Source organism: Salvelinus sp. IW2-2015, linkage group LG2, assembly GCF_002910315.2.
Source record: "Salvelinus sp. IW2-2015 linkage group LG2, ASM291031v2, whole genome shotgun sequence".
Taxonomy (NCBI): Eukaryota; Metazoa; Chordata; class Actinopteri; order Salmoniformes; family Salmonidae; genus Salvelinus; species Salvelinus sp. IW2-2015.
The window spans coordinates 37,177,132-37,195,192 of NC_036839.1; the positions used below are offsets into that span (position 1 = coordinate 37,177,132).

Consider the following 18,061-nt stretch of genomic DNA (forward strand, 5'->3'; position numbering starts at 1 on the left):
TAAATACAGGGAAATTCTTGAGGGAACCTGTTTCAGTCTTCCAGASATTTGAGACTGGGACAGAGATTCACCTTCCAGCAGGACAATGACCCAAAGCACACTGATAAAGCAACACTCAAGTGGTTTAAGGGGAAACATTTAAATGTCTTGGAATGGCCTAGTCAAAGCCCAGACCTCAATCCAATTGAGAATCTGTGGTATGACTTAAAGATTGCTGTACACCAGCGGAACCCATCCAACTTGAAGGAGCTAGATCAGTTTTGCCTTGAAGAATGGGCAAAAATCCCAGTGGCTAGATGTGCCAAGCTTATAGAGACATACCCCAAGAGACTTGCAGCTGTAATTGCTACAAAAGGTGGCTCTACAAAGTATTGACTTTGGGGGGTGAATAGTTATGCAAGCTCAAGTTCTGTTTTTTGTGTTATTTCTTGTTTGTTTCACTCCCAAAAATATTTTGCATCTTCAAAGTGGTAGGCATGTTGTATAAATCAAATGATACAAAACCCCCCAAATCTATTTTAATTCCAGGTTATAAGGCAACAAAATAGGAAAAATGCCAAGGGGAGTGAATACTTTTGCAAGCTACTGTAAGTAAGCATTTCACGGTATTTGGCGCATGTGACAAATAAAATGTGATTTCTTTGGCAGAAGGAACCTCTCCTCTGTCCATCTGGCCACTGTGAGGCTAAAAAGTAAGGTAAACAAACAGTTTCAGATCAGTTATTTTCAGATTCACATGTTTCTCTGGAATAATAAAGTACATTACGTCAAAAAGTGATTTTCCTGTGTTATATATTTTCAGACTGAGGTTGGAATAATACTGTGTAATTGTGAAAATGACGATAATGCTGTTTTCGTGCAAGAACTGTTTGAATAGACTGTCAAATTTCAGCCTGTTTTGGTGGGATGGAGTTTTGGCCTGCCTGGCGACATCACCTGGCGGTATAAATTARTAGACCAATAACAAAAATAGTTTCAAACTTCTCTGCCAATAACAGCTAGTTTTCACATTATATATCTCTCCCATTAGGCTCATCCAATTAGGCCCCTTACTCAGACCACTTATAGACAGTCCTAGCAAAGTTCTTGCTTGCGAAATTGCTCTTTGCTAAGAAGCTACACTATATGACTAAAAGTATTTGGTCACCTGCTTGTTGAATATCTCATTCCAAAATCATGGGCATTAATATGGAGTTGGTCCTTCCCAGATGGCAGAAAAGGGGGGCTTTCCACTAGATGTTGGAACATTGCTGCGGGGACTTGCWTCCATTCAGCCACGAGCATTAGTGAGGTCGGGCGTTGATGTTGGGCGATTAGGCCTGGCTCGCAGTCGGCGTTCCAATTCATCCCAAAAGTGTCTGATAGGGTTGAGGTCATGGCACTGTGCAGGCCAGTCAAGTTATTCCATACCGTGCTTTGTGCACGGGGGCATTGTCATGCTGAAACAGGAAAGGGCCTTCCCCAAACTGTTGCCACAAAGTTTGGAAGAACAGAATCGTAGAATGTCATTGTATGCTATAGCTTTAATATTTCCCTTCATTGGAAATAAGGGGCCTAGCCCGAACCATGAAAAATAGCCCCAGACCATTATTCCTCCTCCACCAAACTTTACAGTTGGCACTAAGCATTGGGGCAGGTAGCGTTCTCCTGCATCAGCCAAACCCAGATTTGTCTTTCGGACTGCCAGATGATGAAGCGTGATTAATCACTCCAGAGAATGCGTTTCCACTGCTCCAGAATCCAATGGTGTTGTGCTTTACACCACTCCAGCTGACACGTGGCATTGCACGCGCATGGTGATGTTAGGCTTGTGTGCGCCTGCTCGGCCATGGAAACCCATTTCATGAAGCTCACGACGAACAGTTCTTGTTCTGACGTTGCTTCCAGAGGCAGTTTGGAACTCGGTAGTGAGTGTTGCAACCGAGGACAGATGTTTTTATGCACTACGCGCTTCAGCACTCGGTGGTCCCGTTCTGTGAGCTTGTGTGGCCTACCACTTTGTGGCTGAGCCGTTGTTGCTGCTAGACTCCACTTAACAATAACAGCACTTTCAGTAGACCAGGGCAGCTCTAGCAGGGCAGATATTTGACTAACTGACTTGTTAGAAAGGTGTCATCCTATGACGGTGCCACGTTGAAAGTCCCTGAGCTCTTCAGTAAGGCCATTCTCCTGCCAATGTTTGTCTATGGAAACGGCATGGTTGTGCGCTCAATTTTATACACCTCTCAGCAAAGGGTATGACTGAAATAGCAAAATCCACTAATTTGAAGTGGTGTCCACATACTTTTGTGTACATAGTGTATCTCTGTTCATTTTTGACAATTTTAATTGAAAAAAAATAACAGTAAGGTACTTAATATTAAATGTTACCCAGAAATAGGCTGTCATTGTAAATAATAATTTGTCYTTAACTGACTTGCCTAGTTAAATAAAGGTTAAATTAAACAATGAAAAAATATATATAATGATTTGATATTGCGTTAAAAACTGCTGCATTTTGGGATTGCCTAATTCTTTTAGGATTGTGAAATTAGGTTTTAGTGGTATGTATGTCTTTGTGTGTGTGTGTATCATCAGAACTAGCCTATAGGGACATTTCATAAACAAAGAATGAATGAGAGCAGATTAAACATGAGGAAACCTTCATGTTTGTAGGAGACAGAGGGGGGGAAAGAGATCTTTCTCTATAAAGTGTATGACTAGGTGTGTTAAACATCTGCTCACCTTTCGGCCTATATCCCACAATCGGAGCTGGCTGCAGTCCTGTCTCCCTCAAGTTTCTTCCCATAGGCTAGCCTATTCTCTCGGGCCGCAATCACACACTATTGGCCCGGTCAGGTGACAGGCTTTGGGGRAGCTGGCCAGCCTCGTTCTCGCTTTCCATCATTAAACACGCCATCGCCAACCGGGAGTGCACGGGAACGGGATAGAGCATCGGATTTATCGGAATATTTTTCAGATATTGGACAAAACTGATTTAGGGTCAACGGCATGGGCGAGCGAACGGCATTTCTGCTGTTATGGGTTGCGACCTTGACGCTGGCATCTGAGGTAAGAAAAGGGGAGAACAGGTCAGCGTTCTTCGTGTATCGGGAAAAGCACGAACCTCCATAAGCTAGTTCCCGTCCCTGTAGCAGCGGAGGATATGGGTGAACTGAAGGCAGGAGGAGTGAAAATAACGGAATTCAGACCCACGGTGAATCAAGATTGCATTTGGAGGAAGAAAGAAATGTTACTAAATTACAAAATTCTACAATGTTTTTAAGACACTATACGTTAAACACCATAGGTTTTAATGCGATTACTAGGCTACATTTCTCATCTTGTTCCAACCACTCCATCTTTCTGCTAATTGCAGCCTGCGTAGTAGTGTCGAGAATAGCTTGTTTTTATCACTCTCGTAGCCTTAACTAGCTATGGAGTGGAATATCCAAATGCGTAAAGCAAAAACATTCAATATTTATTTTTAGGCCTATAATTGGCCTACCGTTGTCAACGACACTGGCTTGACAGTTTGGCACTAGATTACAGGGACCTGGAATGACAAACTAAAGTATTGGTCTGCTTCTCTACTGACAAACTACTCATTTAGCCTATATGCGAAAATGTTAGGGCCTAGCTATATTGTGGGATTGCGTTGTTTCAATGGTGGTAAACGTATGCTGGCGTGTATTAATTAGTTTGATTCCGTTGCAAAACGTTTCGTCTGTTACAAAACGTTTTGCAACGGAAACAATTTACCATTTACTCTAGGAACCAAACGGAAGCAAACAGAGCAAAAAAAACGGGGAGGGACATACCAGATTGTGTCCAATAGAAAGTATAGCTTCCGTTGCAAAACGTTTTCCGTTTGGAGTAAACAATTTCCTTTGCAAAATGTTTTGCAACGGAATCTGACTAATGAATACACCCCGCATTTTGTATTTTTCAAGGGTGTGTGATCCTTTTCAGGAATATTGAACAGATTAGGCTAGACACGCGTTTAGACCTGATAAACGACATAATTAGGCCTAAGGACCATAAAGCAGTCTATCATTTTAAGGTGGTCAACCGGTTCAACTGCAAGCGACGCTGCAACCCATGGCTTATCAATGGGGATATCATTATCCCCCMAAAAAATCGGTGCCTAAAATTAACCTACCATTAAAGTCGCAATGAACCATAAATGCCATTCTATTGCAATGATAGGCTATCTGCTTGTCAACATCAAATGAAGGACCTACAGGTTACATCCTTTGGGCATTTACACTTTAGCCTTAACTAGCGTAGGGCCTCCCAGTGAGCACGTCCGACACCTGATGTCCATGGACATTGAAAAGTTGTAAAAATGTGTTCAATGTCCACAGACGTCCGGCCCAGACCGGCTTCGATTTGTCCCAAACATAGACATTTATGATTTGGTTCTGACAACAATAGATTTGTTTCACAAGTTTGGACAGCACAGTACAGTAGAGCATAGCAGAGTAATAGTTCAGTAGAGTACAGTAAATGCGTATTTTCAACGTCCAGAAACGACGTTGTTTCATCTTTCGTTAATCCACCCGTTTATAATCTTTGTATGTTGGATTGGATTTCAACGTCTTTTCAACATAATTTTGCTCACTGGGTTACTATAAATGCTGTGACCCACTTTCAAATCTCTATGTTAGATTCACATAGCAGGGTTTAATTTAGTCTATAAATCAGTTTGTGTTAGCCTACTCCTTTTGAGAGTGAGGATACATTGTTGCTTTTCTGATACAAGGAAATATGGAACTGCTGTGCATATGGATAGTTATTGAACACATTAACATGATCCAATGTTGCATTTGCCACATAACCGGCCAGTGGATGCTGGTGGGTTATGATGGAAAAGAGTGAAGCTTGACACAAGCAAGATGGCGTCAGTGCTGCAGTGCTGAGATACACGGTGGCTAGACGGCACTGAGGAGGTTGCTGTTTTTAACAGTGCATTATTCCATTTAAGAGTTATGACACAGCATCAAATTGTCTATGTTCGTGAGTAAAGCCTCAAAATGGGCCTGGGTCGATAGTAGTAGCTTATGTTGCATCTAGACTGTTTTACGCCATTCCTTGGTGCCTTGACTGTAAGCATAAAACCAACYGGATAATTGCACTGTAAACTAGTAAACAAAGTGTGCATACCAGAACAGTCGGTCAACCCCGACATGCTAATAGACATGGGCAAGTCTCTGTTTGACAGCTGCTCTATTAGGAACATAACTTTAAACATATTATTTTTTCTTATCATCTTTATATCATTTTGAAGGTGTTTAGGGAAATAAWGGTCTACTTTGGTTGCAGTGTGTATGTGTGTGTTCGTACATATGTCTGTTTGTTTTGTGTACCTGTAACTGATAGAGAAAGAAAAGCACAACTGTAGGCACATTTTACTTGGCCACACCAAGTAGCCTAATCATTAGCAACATCACAAATAAAAACCCAATCTGGCCTCCCGAGTGGCGCAGCGGTCTAAGGCACTGCATCACTACAGCCTGCGGTTCGATCCCAGGCTGTGTCACAACCGGCCGTGACCGGAAGTCCCATATGGCGGCGCACAATTGGCCCAGCGTTGTCCGGGTTTGGCCGTCATTCTAAATAAGAATTTGTTCTGACTTGCCTAATTACGTTAAGGTTACACAAACACACACTGACCACAAAGTTATTTTGTTGGCATTTACATACATCCCCATTACCAGGGACTGTAGTTGTCTCGCACACCTACAGTGCTGGTCATAAAAAGAGCTAGCTAGCTCATGGATGCAAACAATGTTCTTCCCCAAAAACATAGCAAAACGACAATCTGTTTCAGTAGCTATAGTTAGCTAGATGTCATCATCTAAAATAACCCGAATTCATAAGACAGTTCTTATTTGATTAATGGTGGTCGGACCCATCTATGTGAAGCTAGCCACAATAAGGATTAGCCACAGTAGTGGACTTTGCGGTTAGCCTTCAAAATAAAAGTATGTCTTTGACAGAGAAGCAAATTAATACAAATAGTAGCATTATGCTATAATTGAATAGATCATGCTAAATGAGGTTGGAATGTTATATAAAATCAACTAAAGACAATAATTTGTTAATTTGACAAATCTGTTGAAATCACACTGGATGTATAATACTTTAGAATTGCGTTGGGGGCATACTTATTTCACTGTACAGCCTTACCTGTGGATCAATGACATGGGGTATCAGTYTACACAGTGACACCCAGAGAAGATTAGCATCGTAGCTCTTATTGCGGGACTCTGAAACAACTGTGAATTGAGCCACATTTATTGTCAACCTGTGTGTATTGACACTATTCCTGAGGAAAATCAATACTGAGTGGATGTTTTGGAGTCTGAAAACTCTGAGAAGGACGTTGGGAAAAAATATATTGGGTTTTGAGTAGACTGTTACCCCATTTCATTGATCCCCAATCCTTAGGTAAAACTGTACAGTGCAATATGAATGTCAATACACACAATAGGTTGACTGGGGAGGTGATGTCACAGTCTCGCGATAACAGCTACAACGCTAATATTTGCGTAAACTCTTCACAGTTGTGTTCTGTGGGTGTCACAGAGTAGACTGATACCCCATTTCATTGATTTACATTCCAACCTTGTTTAACATTGGCTGGCTCTCGCTACATATTCGTCACCAAACCCACTGGCTCCAGGTCATCTATAAGTCTTTGCTAGGTAAAGCCCCGCCTTACCTCAGCTCACTGGTCACCATAGCAACACCCACCTGTAGCATGTGCTCCAGCAGGTATATTTCACTGGTCATCCCCAAAGCCAACACTTCCTTTAGCCGTCTTTCCTTCCAGTTCTCTGCTGCCAATGACTGGAACGAATTGCAAAAATCACTGAAGCTGGAGACCTATATCTCCCTTTCTAACTTTAAGCATCAGCTGTCAGAGCAGCTTACCGATCACTGTACCTGTACACAGCCCATCTGTAAATAGCACACCCAACTACCTCATCCCCATATTATTTTTTGTTGTTGCAATTTTGCACCCCAGTATCTCTACTTGCACATCATCATCTGCACATTTATCACTCCAGTGTTAATGCTAAATTGTAATTGTTTCGCCACTATGGCCTATTTWTTGCCTTACCTCCCTAATTTTGCTACATTTGCACACACTGTACATAGATTTTTCTATTGTGTTATTGACTGTACGTTTGTTTATCCCATGTGTAACTCTGTTTTTGTCGCACTGCTTTGCTTTATCTTGGCCAGGTCGCAGTTGTAAATKAGAACTTTTTCTCAACTGGCCAACCTGGTTAAATAAAGGTGAATTATTATATTATTTTTATGAAGAAAAAGAAAAATCTGACCACTTTCTTATAGTCTGAGTCACTTGTGCTTCCTGCTTTAGTTTTAGCTTGTAAGCAGGAATCAGGAGGATAGAATTATGGTCAGATTTGCCAAATAAAGGGCGAGGGAGAGCTTTGTACATGTCTCTGTGTGTGGAGTAAAGGTGGTAAAAATGGATTTCAGTTTCCCTGCATTAAAGTCCCCRGCCACTAGGAGCGCCGCCTTTGGATGAGTGTTTTCCTGTTTGCTTATGGCSGTATACAGYTCATTGAGTGCKGTCTTAGTGCCAGCATTGGTTTGTGGTGGTATATAGGCAGCTATGAAAAATACAGATRMAAACTCTCTWGGTARATAGTGTGGTCTACAGCTTATCATGAGATACTCTACCTCAGGCGAGCAAAACTTGAGACTTTCTTAGATTTCATGCACAAGCTGTTGTTTACAAATATACATAGACCGCCCCCCCTTGTCTTACCAGAGGCCGCTGTTCTATCCTGCCGAAAAAAATTAAAACCCGCCAGCTGTATGTTAGTCGTCGTTCAGCCACGACTCGGTGAAACATAAGATATTACAGTTTTGAATGTCCCGTTGGTAGGATATATGTGATTGTAGTTCGTCTATTTTATTATCGATTGATTGTACGTTGGCTAGTAGGACCGATGGTAGATTACCCTCTCGGCAACGGATACTTACAAGGCACCCGGACCTTCGTCTTCGATATCTCCGTCTCTTTCTCATTTGAATTACGGGGATGAGGGCGTTGTCGGGCGTCTGAAGTAAATCCTTCCCGTCCGACTCATTGAAGAACAAGTATTCCTCCAGTACGGGGTGAGTAATCGTTGTCTTGATATCTATAAGCTCTTTTCGTTCATAAGACACGGTGGCAGAAACATTATGTACAAAATAAGTTACAAATAACGCAARAAAACATGCACAATTGGTTACGGGATTGTAAAACGGCAGCGATCTCCTTCGGCACCGTTCTCAGATACCCCATAATGACTAAGCAACATTTTTGCACATTTTATTCTATATAAATAGATACCTTATTTACATAACAATTCAGACCCTTTGCTATGAGACTCGAAATTGAGGTCAGGTGCATCTTGTTTCCATTGATCATCCTTGATGTTTCTACAACTTGATTGGAGTCCACCTGTGGTACATTCAATTGATTGGACATGATCTGGAAAGGCACACACCTGTGTATTTAAGGTCTACAGTTGACATTGCATGTCAAAGTAAAAACCAAGCCATGAGGTCGAAGGAATTGGTCAGGGAGGTGACCAAGAACCTGATGGTCACTTCGACAGAGCTCCAGAGTTCCTCTGTGGAGATTGGAGAACCTTCCAGAAGGACAACCATCTCTGCAGCACTCCACCAATCAGGCCTTTATAGTAGGGTGGCCAGATGAATCCACTCCTCAGTAAAAGGCACATGACAGCCCGCTTGGAGTTTGCCTAAAGGACTTTCAGACCATGAGAAACAAGATTCTCTGGTCTGATGAAACCAAGATTGAACTCTTTGGCCTGAATGCCAAGCACCACGTCTTGAGGAAACCTGGCACCATTCCTACGGTGAAGCATGGTGGTAGCAGCATCATGCTGTGGGAATGTTTTTCAGCATCAGGGACTGGGAGACTAGTCAGGATCGGGTGAAATATGAACGGAGCCAAGTACAGCGAGATCCTTGATGAAAACCTGCTCCAGAGCGCTCAGAACCTCCAGACTGGGGTGACGGTTCACCTTCCAACAGGACAATGACCCTAAGCACACAGCCAAGACAACGCAGGAGTGGCTTCTGGACAACGCAGGAGTGGCCCAGCCAGAGCCTGGACTTAAACCCGATCAAACATCTCTGGAGAGACCTGAAAATAGCTGTGCAGCGACACTCCATCCAACCAGATAAAGCTTGAGAGGAGCTACAGAGAACAATCTGAGAAACTCCCCAAATACAGGTGTGCCAAGCTTGTAGTGTTATACCCAAGACTACTCAAGGCTATAATTGCTGCCAAAGGTGCTTCAACAAAGTACTGAGTAAAGTGTCTGAATACCTATGTAAATGTGATTGTTCAGTTTTATTTTTAATACATTTGCAGAATTTCTAAAAACCTGTTTTTGCTTTGTCATTATTGGGCATGGTGTGTAGATTGATGAGGGGGAAAAAACTATTTAATCCATTTTAGAATAAGACTGTTACGTAACTGTGGAAAAAGTCAAGGTCTGAATACATTCTGAATGCACTGTATGTTATGCAGGAAAAAGTTATTTTGAATCTTTTGTCTAGGTTAAAAACAGGTCGTCATCTAGTAGGCTTTGATTACATTTCCAATATCCTCGCCCACATGGAAATTAATGTGGATGCCAATTAGTTGATGGTTCGACTGTGTTCTGCCCCCTTTCAAAGGTTTTTTATTTTTATTTTTTACTTTTGGTGTCAGCGCGAAGGCTAGACGACTCGCTTGATTAAGCCTCCTCAATGTACAGTTGATGTCGGAAGTTTACATACACCGTAGCCAAATACATTTAAACTCAGTTTCACAATTCCTGATTTAATCCCAGTAAAAATTCCCTGTTTTGGGTCAGTTAGGAGCACCACTTTTATTTTTAGAATGTGAAATGTCAGAATAATAATAGAGTGATTTAGTTCTGCTTGTATTTCTTTCGTCACATTCCCAGTGGTTCAGAAGTTTACATACACTCAATTATTATTTGGTAGCATTGCCTTTTAAATTGTTTAACTTGGATCAAACGTTTCTGGTAGCCTTCCACAAGCTTCCCACAATAAGTTGGGTGAATTTTGTCCCATTCCTCCTGACAGAGCTGGTGTAACTGAGTCAGGATTGTAGGCTTCCTTGCTCGCAAACACTTCTTCAGTTCTGCCCACAAATGTTCTATAGGATTGAGGTCAGAGCTTTGTGATGGCCACTCAAATATCTTGACTTTGTTATCCTTAAGCCATTTTACCACAACTTTGGAAGTATGCTTGGGGTCATTGTCCATTTTTGGAAGACCCATTTGCAACCAAGCTTTCCTGATGTTTCTTCAATATATCCACATAATTTTCCTTTGTCATGATGACATCTATTTTGTGAAGTGCATCAGTCCCTCCTTCAGCAAAGCACCCCCACAACATGATGCTGCCACCCCCGTGCTTCACGGTTGTGATGGTGTTCTCTGGCTTGCAAGCCTCCCCCTTTTTCCACCAAACATAATGATGGTCATTATGGTCAAACAGTTCTATTTTTGTTTCATCAGACCAGAGGACATTTCTCCAGAAAGTATGATCTTTCTCCAGAAAGTATGATCCAAAAATAGAAATGTGCAGTTGCAAAGCGTAGTCTGGCTTTTTATGGCAGTTTTGGAGCAGTGGCTTCTTCCTTGCTGAGCGGCCTTTCAGGTTATATCAACATAGNAGTGGCTTCTTCCTTGCTGAGCGGCCTTTCAGGTTATATCAACATAGGACTTGTTTTACTGTGGATATAGATACTTTTGTAACTGTTTCCTCCAGCATCTTCGTAAGGTCCTTTGCTGTTGTTCTGGGATTGATTTGCACTTTTCACCCCAAAGTACGTTCATCTCTAGGAGACAGAACGCGTCTCCTTCCTGAGCGATATGACGGCTGCGTGGTCCCATGGTGTTTATACATGCATACTATTGTTTGTACAGATTAACGTACCTTCAGGCGTTTGGAAATTGCTCCCAAGGATGAAGCAGACTTGTGGACGTCTACAATTTTCTTTCTGATGTCTTGGCTGATTTCTTTTGATTTTCCCATGATGTCAAGCAAAGAGGCACTGAGTTTGAAGGTAGGCCTTGAAATACATCCACAGCTACACCTCCAATTGACTCAAATGATGTCAATTAGCCTATCAGAGCTTCTAAAGCCATGATATAATTTTCTGAAATTTTCCAAGCTGTTTAAAGGCACAGTCAACTTAGTGTATGCAAACCTCTGACCCACTGGAATTGTGATACAGTGAAATAATCTGTCTGTAAACAATTGTTGGAAAAATGACTTGTGTCATGCACAAATAGATGTCCTAACCGACTTGCCAAAACTATAGTTTGTTTTACATGAAATTTGTGGAGTGGTTGAAAACAAGTTTTAATGACTCCAACCTAAGTGTATGTATAAACTTCCGACTTCAACTGTATATCTCACTAAGTCTGGATTTTTAAGCCTCCATATATGCAATGGTTCTAATGTGTCCATGATATTCGTAATTTCCCAAATTGCTTGAAGGTGTTTTCATTTATTTACATTTACATTTACATTTAAGTCATTTAGCAGACGCTCTTATCCAGAGCGACTTACATCTATGATCAATTGGGGTACTTAAAACTGTATTCTAATCTCCCACCATAATAAAAGTCATTTGTTGCTTGTGAGCTCGAGAGATTAGTATATATCATTTAGAAGAAGTGTGGATCATCGTTATTTGGACCATATAGATGAATTAGCAACATCTGTTTATCGTTCAATTGAATGTTTTAAAATGATCCACCTTCTTTTCGGATCTGTTTGGACAGTTTGCACATTCCGATCAAAATTGTTATTAATTAATATGATCACCCCTTTTGAGTTTCTTTGCCCATGACAGAAATATATTTCTTCCTCCTAGTCCTTTTTCCATATAACCTCATCTGTAATTGGAGAGTGAGTTTCCTGTAATTGGAGAGTGAGTTTCCTGTAAACAATAGATATTGTATTCCTTCTCTTTGAGCCAGGTAAAGACTGATGGTCTTTTTTACAATCTGCTAAGCCATTACAATTATAGATAGGTATACTTATTTCACCACTTACCATGATGAGATACAAGTTTCAATATTACTTACCATAATATATGCCTGTAAACGTACTACCAAAAAGTAGTAGAATTGATGCATACTTACCAATACTACCAGTATCAATGTCTGACATCTACCCATGTAGCTGTACCATAATATATGCACTGCTAAACATACTGCAGCTGCAACTGACTCGAAGTAAACCTCCAATTGTTTTGCAAAAGCCTCCCCCATCCCAGACGGGGGTGTTGTCCCTGATACTGTCATACCACCCCCGTACCCATAACACACCTTTAGCATCCTAAAACACACCTTCAACTGCCGATTGTCATGGTCCAGGTAAGAAATCGGGACTGTCCCATAAACTTGTTTCAATGCTGCCACCCCTCAAGCGCCCAGCCATAAACCCTATAAGCCTATGGCATGACCACGAGAGGAGAATCCTCTTTAGGAATTAGCCACATAACAAATAAAAAACGGAGTGAATGAAAATAAATAAATACATTCGGTAGTACTGAGGACAATAAGACCTAATAAACAAATACCCAGACAACAGCAAAATGTAGAACATAATATACTACTACTACACTGCTCAAAAAAATAAAGGGAACACTTAAACAACACAATGTAACTCCAAGCTCTGGCAGTGCTCCTCCTTGCACAAAGGTGGAGGTAGTGGTCCTGCTGCTGGGTTGTTGCCCTCCTACGGCCTCCTCCACGTCTCCTGATGTACTGGCCTGTCTCCTGGTAGCGCCTCCATGCTCTGGACACTACGCTGACAGACACAGCAAACCTTCTTGCCACAGCTCGCATTGATGTGCCATCCTGGATGAGCTGCACTACCTGAVCCACTTGTGTGGGTTGTAGACTCCGTCTCATGCTACCACGAGTGAAAGCACCGCCAGCATTCAAAAGTGACCAAATCAGCAAGGAAGCATAGGAACTGAGAAGTGGTCTGTGGTCACCACCTGCAGAACCACTCCTTTATTGGGGGTGTCTTGCTAATTGCCTATAATTTCCACCTGTTGTCTATTCCATTTGCACAACAGCATGTGAAATTTATTGTCAATCAGTGTTGCTTCCTAAGTGGACAGTTTGATTTCACAGAAGTGTGATTGATTTGGAGTTACATTGTGTTGTTTAAGTGTTCCCTTTATTTTTTTGAGCAGTGTACTAATAAATAATTATATCCTCATTACTGTCATAAAAACAGTGATGCACAAATATCCATATACAGCTGCTCATTATTGGCTCACTTTGCAAGTTGGCAGTTGTCAAATACAACAAAGGAAAGCCAAATTCTGCTGAAAATTATAGACTCACTAATTCACATCCCTACAATCACAATAGAGGAAAGACATTCCTTCATTTCATTAGATCAGAATGTCAGTAAAAAGAGATTAATAAATTGAAAAGATGTTGTCAATTTGATTCATCGTTGTTGATATTCTAGCATTGAAAATATAATTTGAGGAACCTGCAATAACTGATGGGTATCTGATTTATACATCCCAACACCCTTGAAAATAATACATAATCCTAATGTATAATTGCCCTTGACACTAAAGGACAAATAGGGAATAATAATAATAAAACATTAATATGTAGAAATTGTAATTATAGTGATTTGTTGTATATTGTAACTTTAGATCTTTATAAAGTGTGATTCCAGGACATCCCCTTTTGCACCAGGGTCACTGTTCCAATGCTGTTTTACAAAACGTGGAAAAGGTGTGGAGGGAGAACTAGAGCGTAGACAAAACAAATAAGATCAAAATTGTCCAGCACCATGGGAAAATTATGGCACACGAGACACCTGTGTTAGTGGACTAATCCATTGCGGAGGCAGCGGGTATCGCATAGCAGTATCACCAGGAGTACATTTTACCATTCATTCCGATCATTTCTAATCTACGTTTGTTTGGTTACTGTAATTTTGTTAATGCATTCAATGTATTATTATTATTATTATTACAGTCTTACTGTTTTCATTGTAGGAGTTGACATGTTTGCAGAGCGTACAACCTAGGTGACACTTGTGAGAAAAGTTTAGATTTATTTAATTCCATTTACGAGTTGTCAATTTATTCATTGTCTTTTGTTTGGAGCGCTCCTGTCAATCTTAAGTAAGGAAACGCACCTGATTACGCATAGAACTAGGCCTAGGCTACCTGGCCTGAGTGCAAATGTAGACCTATAAATGTGTCTATTTGTGCCCTATTTCTGAGGAGTATTTCTGTCTGTAATAAAGCCCTTTTTGTGGGGAAAAAATTATTCTGATTGGCTGGGCCTGGTTCCCCAGTGGGTGGGCCTGGCTCTCAAGTGGGTAGACCTATGCCAACCCAGTCATGTGAAATCCATAGATTAATTAAGGCCTAATGAATTTATTTAAATGTACTGATTTCCTTCTATGAACTGTAACTCAGTAAAGTCTTTGAAACTGTTGCATGTTGAGTTTTATTTTTGTTCAGTATAGTTGATTTTATTCGAGCATAGGGTGTCTATATATGGAAAAATACACATTTTTAAAAATGTTGACCAATCGATTGGTCAAAAGAACAGACGACTCTAGGTTGATCAAGATTTTTTTTTTGTCAGGGACAGCCCTACTGTAATGGCACCTTGCCCTTTACGGATTGTTTGTGGCCTAGTAGCCTGATGGAGACAAAAAAYAACCGTTTTTACTAGAGGTCGACACATTGTAACCTTTGATTCCCTGAAGAGCTGGTTGTTCATGTACAGCTTATCCAATACTAAGTGCACATTCTGTTTCTCTGCTCTGTCTTTTGAAAATGGGATAAAGGATGCGTTGTCTCTTTATTATTTCATGGGGGAGTTTTTCGTTGATAGAGAATGGTGTGCCCTTCAACTCCCTACCCCTTTCCAACACGGCCACCTTGTCTAGCAAGAATGGGTCAGGGTTTCTGGGGAACCCTTTGGCCTAAACGATGCACCCTTTGGAAATCAATCTTATCCACCTGTTTGTTGGCCATTTTTAAGATTGTTTAGTAAAATCCTTCACCTTTCATTCTCTTTCACTCCCTTTATGACTATTTGTCATGCTTCTGCATTTTTAGGTCAAGTAGCTCCACTTTCATTTTAGTGTTATCACTCAGGWGTTTCGTCGTTGATTGTAGGGAGTCTTATGTCGCTTTCAAACTTGTTTTCAGTCCTTATTTCTCCCATTCATTTGTTGCTGTTATCCATTACTACCTTGAGGGCCTCGATGTCCTCCATTACTCCGGGCAATAGATCAAGCTGTTGAGGCTGTATGTACATGCTTGCCGTCAATGCACTGTCCTTTTTGGACATTGTTGTACCCGCATCCTCATCCATTGTTATGTTTGGAAGGATAAATAATCTCTCTTGGTCACTTTGATTTGCTGTTCAAGCATATCGAATTGACAATCTATAAAAAGTTCAACGTTTTCTGTTATCCGTAGTGTAATTAGTTATAGGCTAATTTCGCAGATTTTAAGATTCATTGGACGAGTCGTGCCCACCACGCCATCACATGCCACGTAATTTCCTCTCAGGGAAGGTGGTACTTACTCTGCTATGTGCAGCCTCTCCTTGRGATGTCATCTTCCCGGAGATGGTGGGACCTGAAGTCAACTGTCTGTCACCTAGCTAGCTAGCTTGCTCTAGTCTCATGGTAGGCTATGGTTGGTACTAGAGTGCTAATCAGCCAGTGGCAGGTATCAAATCCTGGCATGGTTGGAACAAGACAAGCTACATAAACACAAGCTTCCTTTTTCCTAAGCATAACAGGCACTCCCAAGGTCCTAATCATGTGGAATGGGATTTCTGTTGTTACTCCTGTTACAACTGACCCCCTCAATAACAAGGACTTTTCTTGGGATTGTTTTACTGCTTGCATGTCACATACTGTGTAATGTTGAGTGGCCAAAACCAGGCTGGTCTGTGGCTGATCATGGTCAATGGTACAGTTGCATGTACTCTCTCTGTCTCGTTCCCACTACTGTTACAGGGATTCCTTCTCTATCAACAAATTGTTCAGAGATCGGCACAGCCTGAGGAAACCTGTGGAACCAGGACAGCCCTAGCTGACGATTGGTGGATTCAGGGAGGGTATCTGATCCTAGATCTGTGCTTAAGGGAAAAATCCACTCCATAAGCAGTGTCACTTGCCACATCATCATGATGATGCGAAATGCATAATTTGATGTAAAACGCATCATCATGAGGATGTGACAAATGAGACTGCTTCTTAAAATATATATTTTAGGTGGATTTTCCCATGAATGGCAACTCCTGCATCAACCAGCACCTTAACCTAGTTCAGTGTGCTGACTCAGGCCTAGTGAATCTATGGTGAGTGTCTTCACTCCAGATGACCAGGTGGTGAATTAAGATTCTAGAAGGCACCAACACCTGCAACCCGGCTGATGCTGTCTCCCTTTCCGTTGCCATACCAACATCGTTGCTGTTGACACCATCTTGGAAATGCTGTAGTCCTCTCCCCATCGCATAAGTTGGTTCTGGCATCCCACTACCACCTCATAATATCAACATCCATTCAGGCTCCTTAATGGATGATAACTATGGTTCATGTTTGTGTTCTTCATGTCAGCCATGTTCCTCGAGGGCCCCTTACAATTAAACACAAATAAACTAGACAAAGACTTAATTAACCAGCAGTGTCAAAGAGCTTCCCTGCAGGTAGGCAAGGACTGTCCCAGACAAAAAACGAAATATTGTTTGATCGAGAGTCGGTGGTTCTTTTGAACAATCGATTGGTCCATATTTTCAAATGTGTATTTTTCCAAATATAGACACACCCTGTGTTTGAATAAAATCAACTATATGTCGGCTACTTTGCCTGAAGCTTTAAGCACTGCAATTACAAATTAAGAGACACAAATTACTAAAGAGGGAGCCAGAGATCAATATAGGCTAACCAGAATATAGCCTGCCCGATGCTGCTGGTCTTCACAGATTCTGCCTTTAATCTCCTGAAGTTGCCGGTAATAGGCTACACCAGCGGTCGACAACCTTTTCCATTTGGAGTGCCAAGTTATGGTACCATTTCTACTGATCTGCGTGCCAGTTCTGATTTTCATATGCACCTTTTCTTAGAACAGCTTCATTTMATTTATAATAAAGTCTTCATATCTCAAAATCAATGTCATATGATTCATCAAAATTCTATCTAAGTTAAAATGATATAAATCTAAAAGTAACATCTATTGCCATTGCCAATATGTGAAACAATTGCCTACAAATAATAACTTTTAACTTGGGTCCAGCTTGAAGCTGGTGCTAGCAAACTTGCAACATTGTATAAAATATTCTAGGCCCCAGAGTTCCCTGGGCCTGTGAGCTCCGGACAGACAGACACAGCTGTAGGCTATTTGCGCAAGTGATAGTAAGTAATCAGGTATGCCTTTTTTATGACACTTCCACCTGATCAGAACAATACATGTTTTCCCCTTACATAATGAGTGGTTATGGAAAGAGAGAGTGCTGGAAAGATTTTTCAAATAGGCTACGTTGAGGAACTATTGTCATTGTTTTTAAATATACTTATTTTACTTACTTTCAGAAGCCTAGGCCTAGTTCTATGTCTAATCAGGTGCGTGTCCTTACTCAAGATTGACAGGAGCGCTCTAAACAAAAGACAATGAATAAATTGGAATGAAATAAACCAAAAATAAACATGGAATGAAATAAACCAAAACTCTTTCCTGAAGTGTCACCTAGGTTGTGCGCTCTGCAAACATGTCCACTCCTACAATGACATAGGGAAGACTGTAATAATATATTGAATGCATTAACAGAAATGACCGTAACCAAACCAACATTGTAGATGAGAAATGGTAATTAACGGTAAATGTGTTACTGGTGTTGTCACGACTTCCGCCGAAGTCGGCTCCTCTCCTTGTTCGGGCGGCGATCGACGTCACCTGCTTTCTAGCCATCGACGCTCCATTTTTCAT

The 18,061-nt window shown here is 41.1% G+C and overlaps 1 protein-coding gene across 1 annotated transcript in view; it reads left to right on the plus strand.

The window, feature by feature from the left end:
- Positions 1-2,810: 2,810 nt before the first annotated feature.
- The window catches only part of LOC111979392 (amyloid-beta A4 protein-like), a 48,036-nt gene continuing 32,785 nt past the window's right edge, over positions 2,811-18,061 (plus strand). The window contains 1 exon segment of the mRNA XM_024009902.3: positions 2,811-3,051. Coding sequence (XP_023865670.1) covers positions 2,992-3,051 — 60 coding nt within the window. The 5' untranslated portion in view covers positions 2,811-2,991.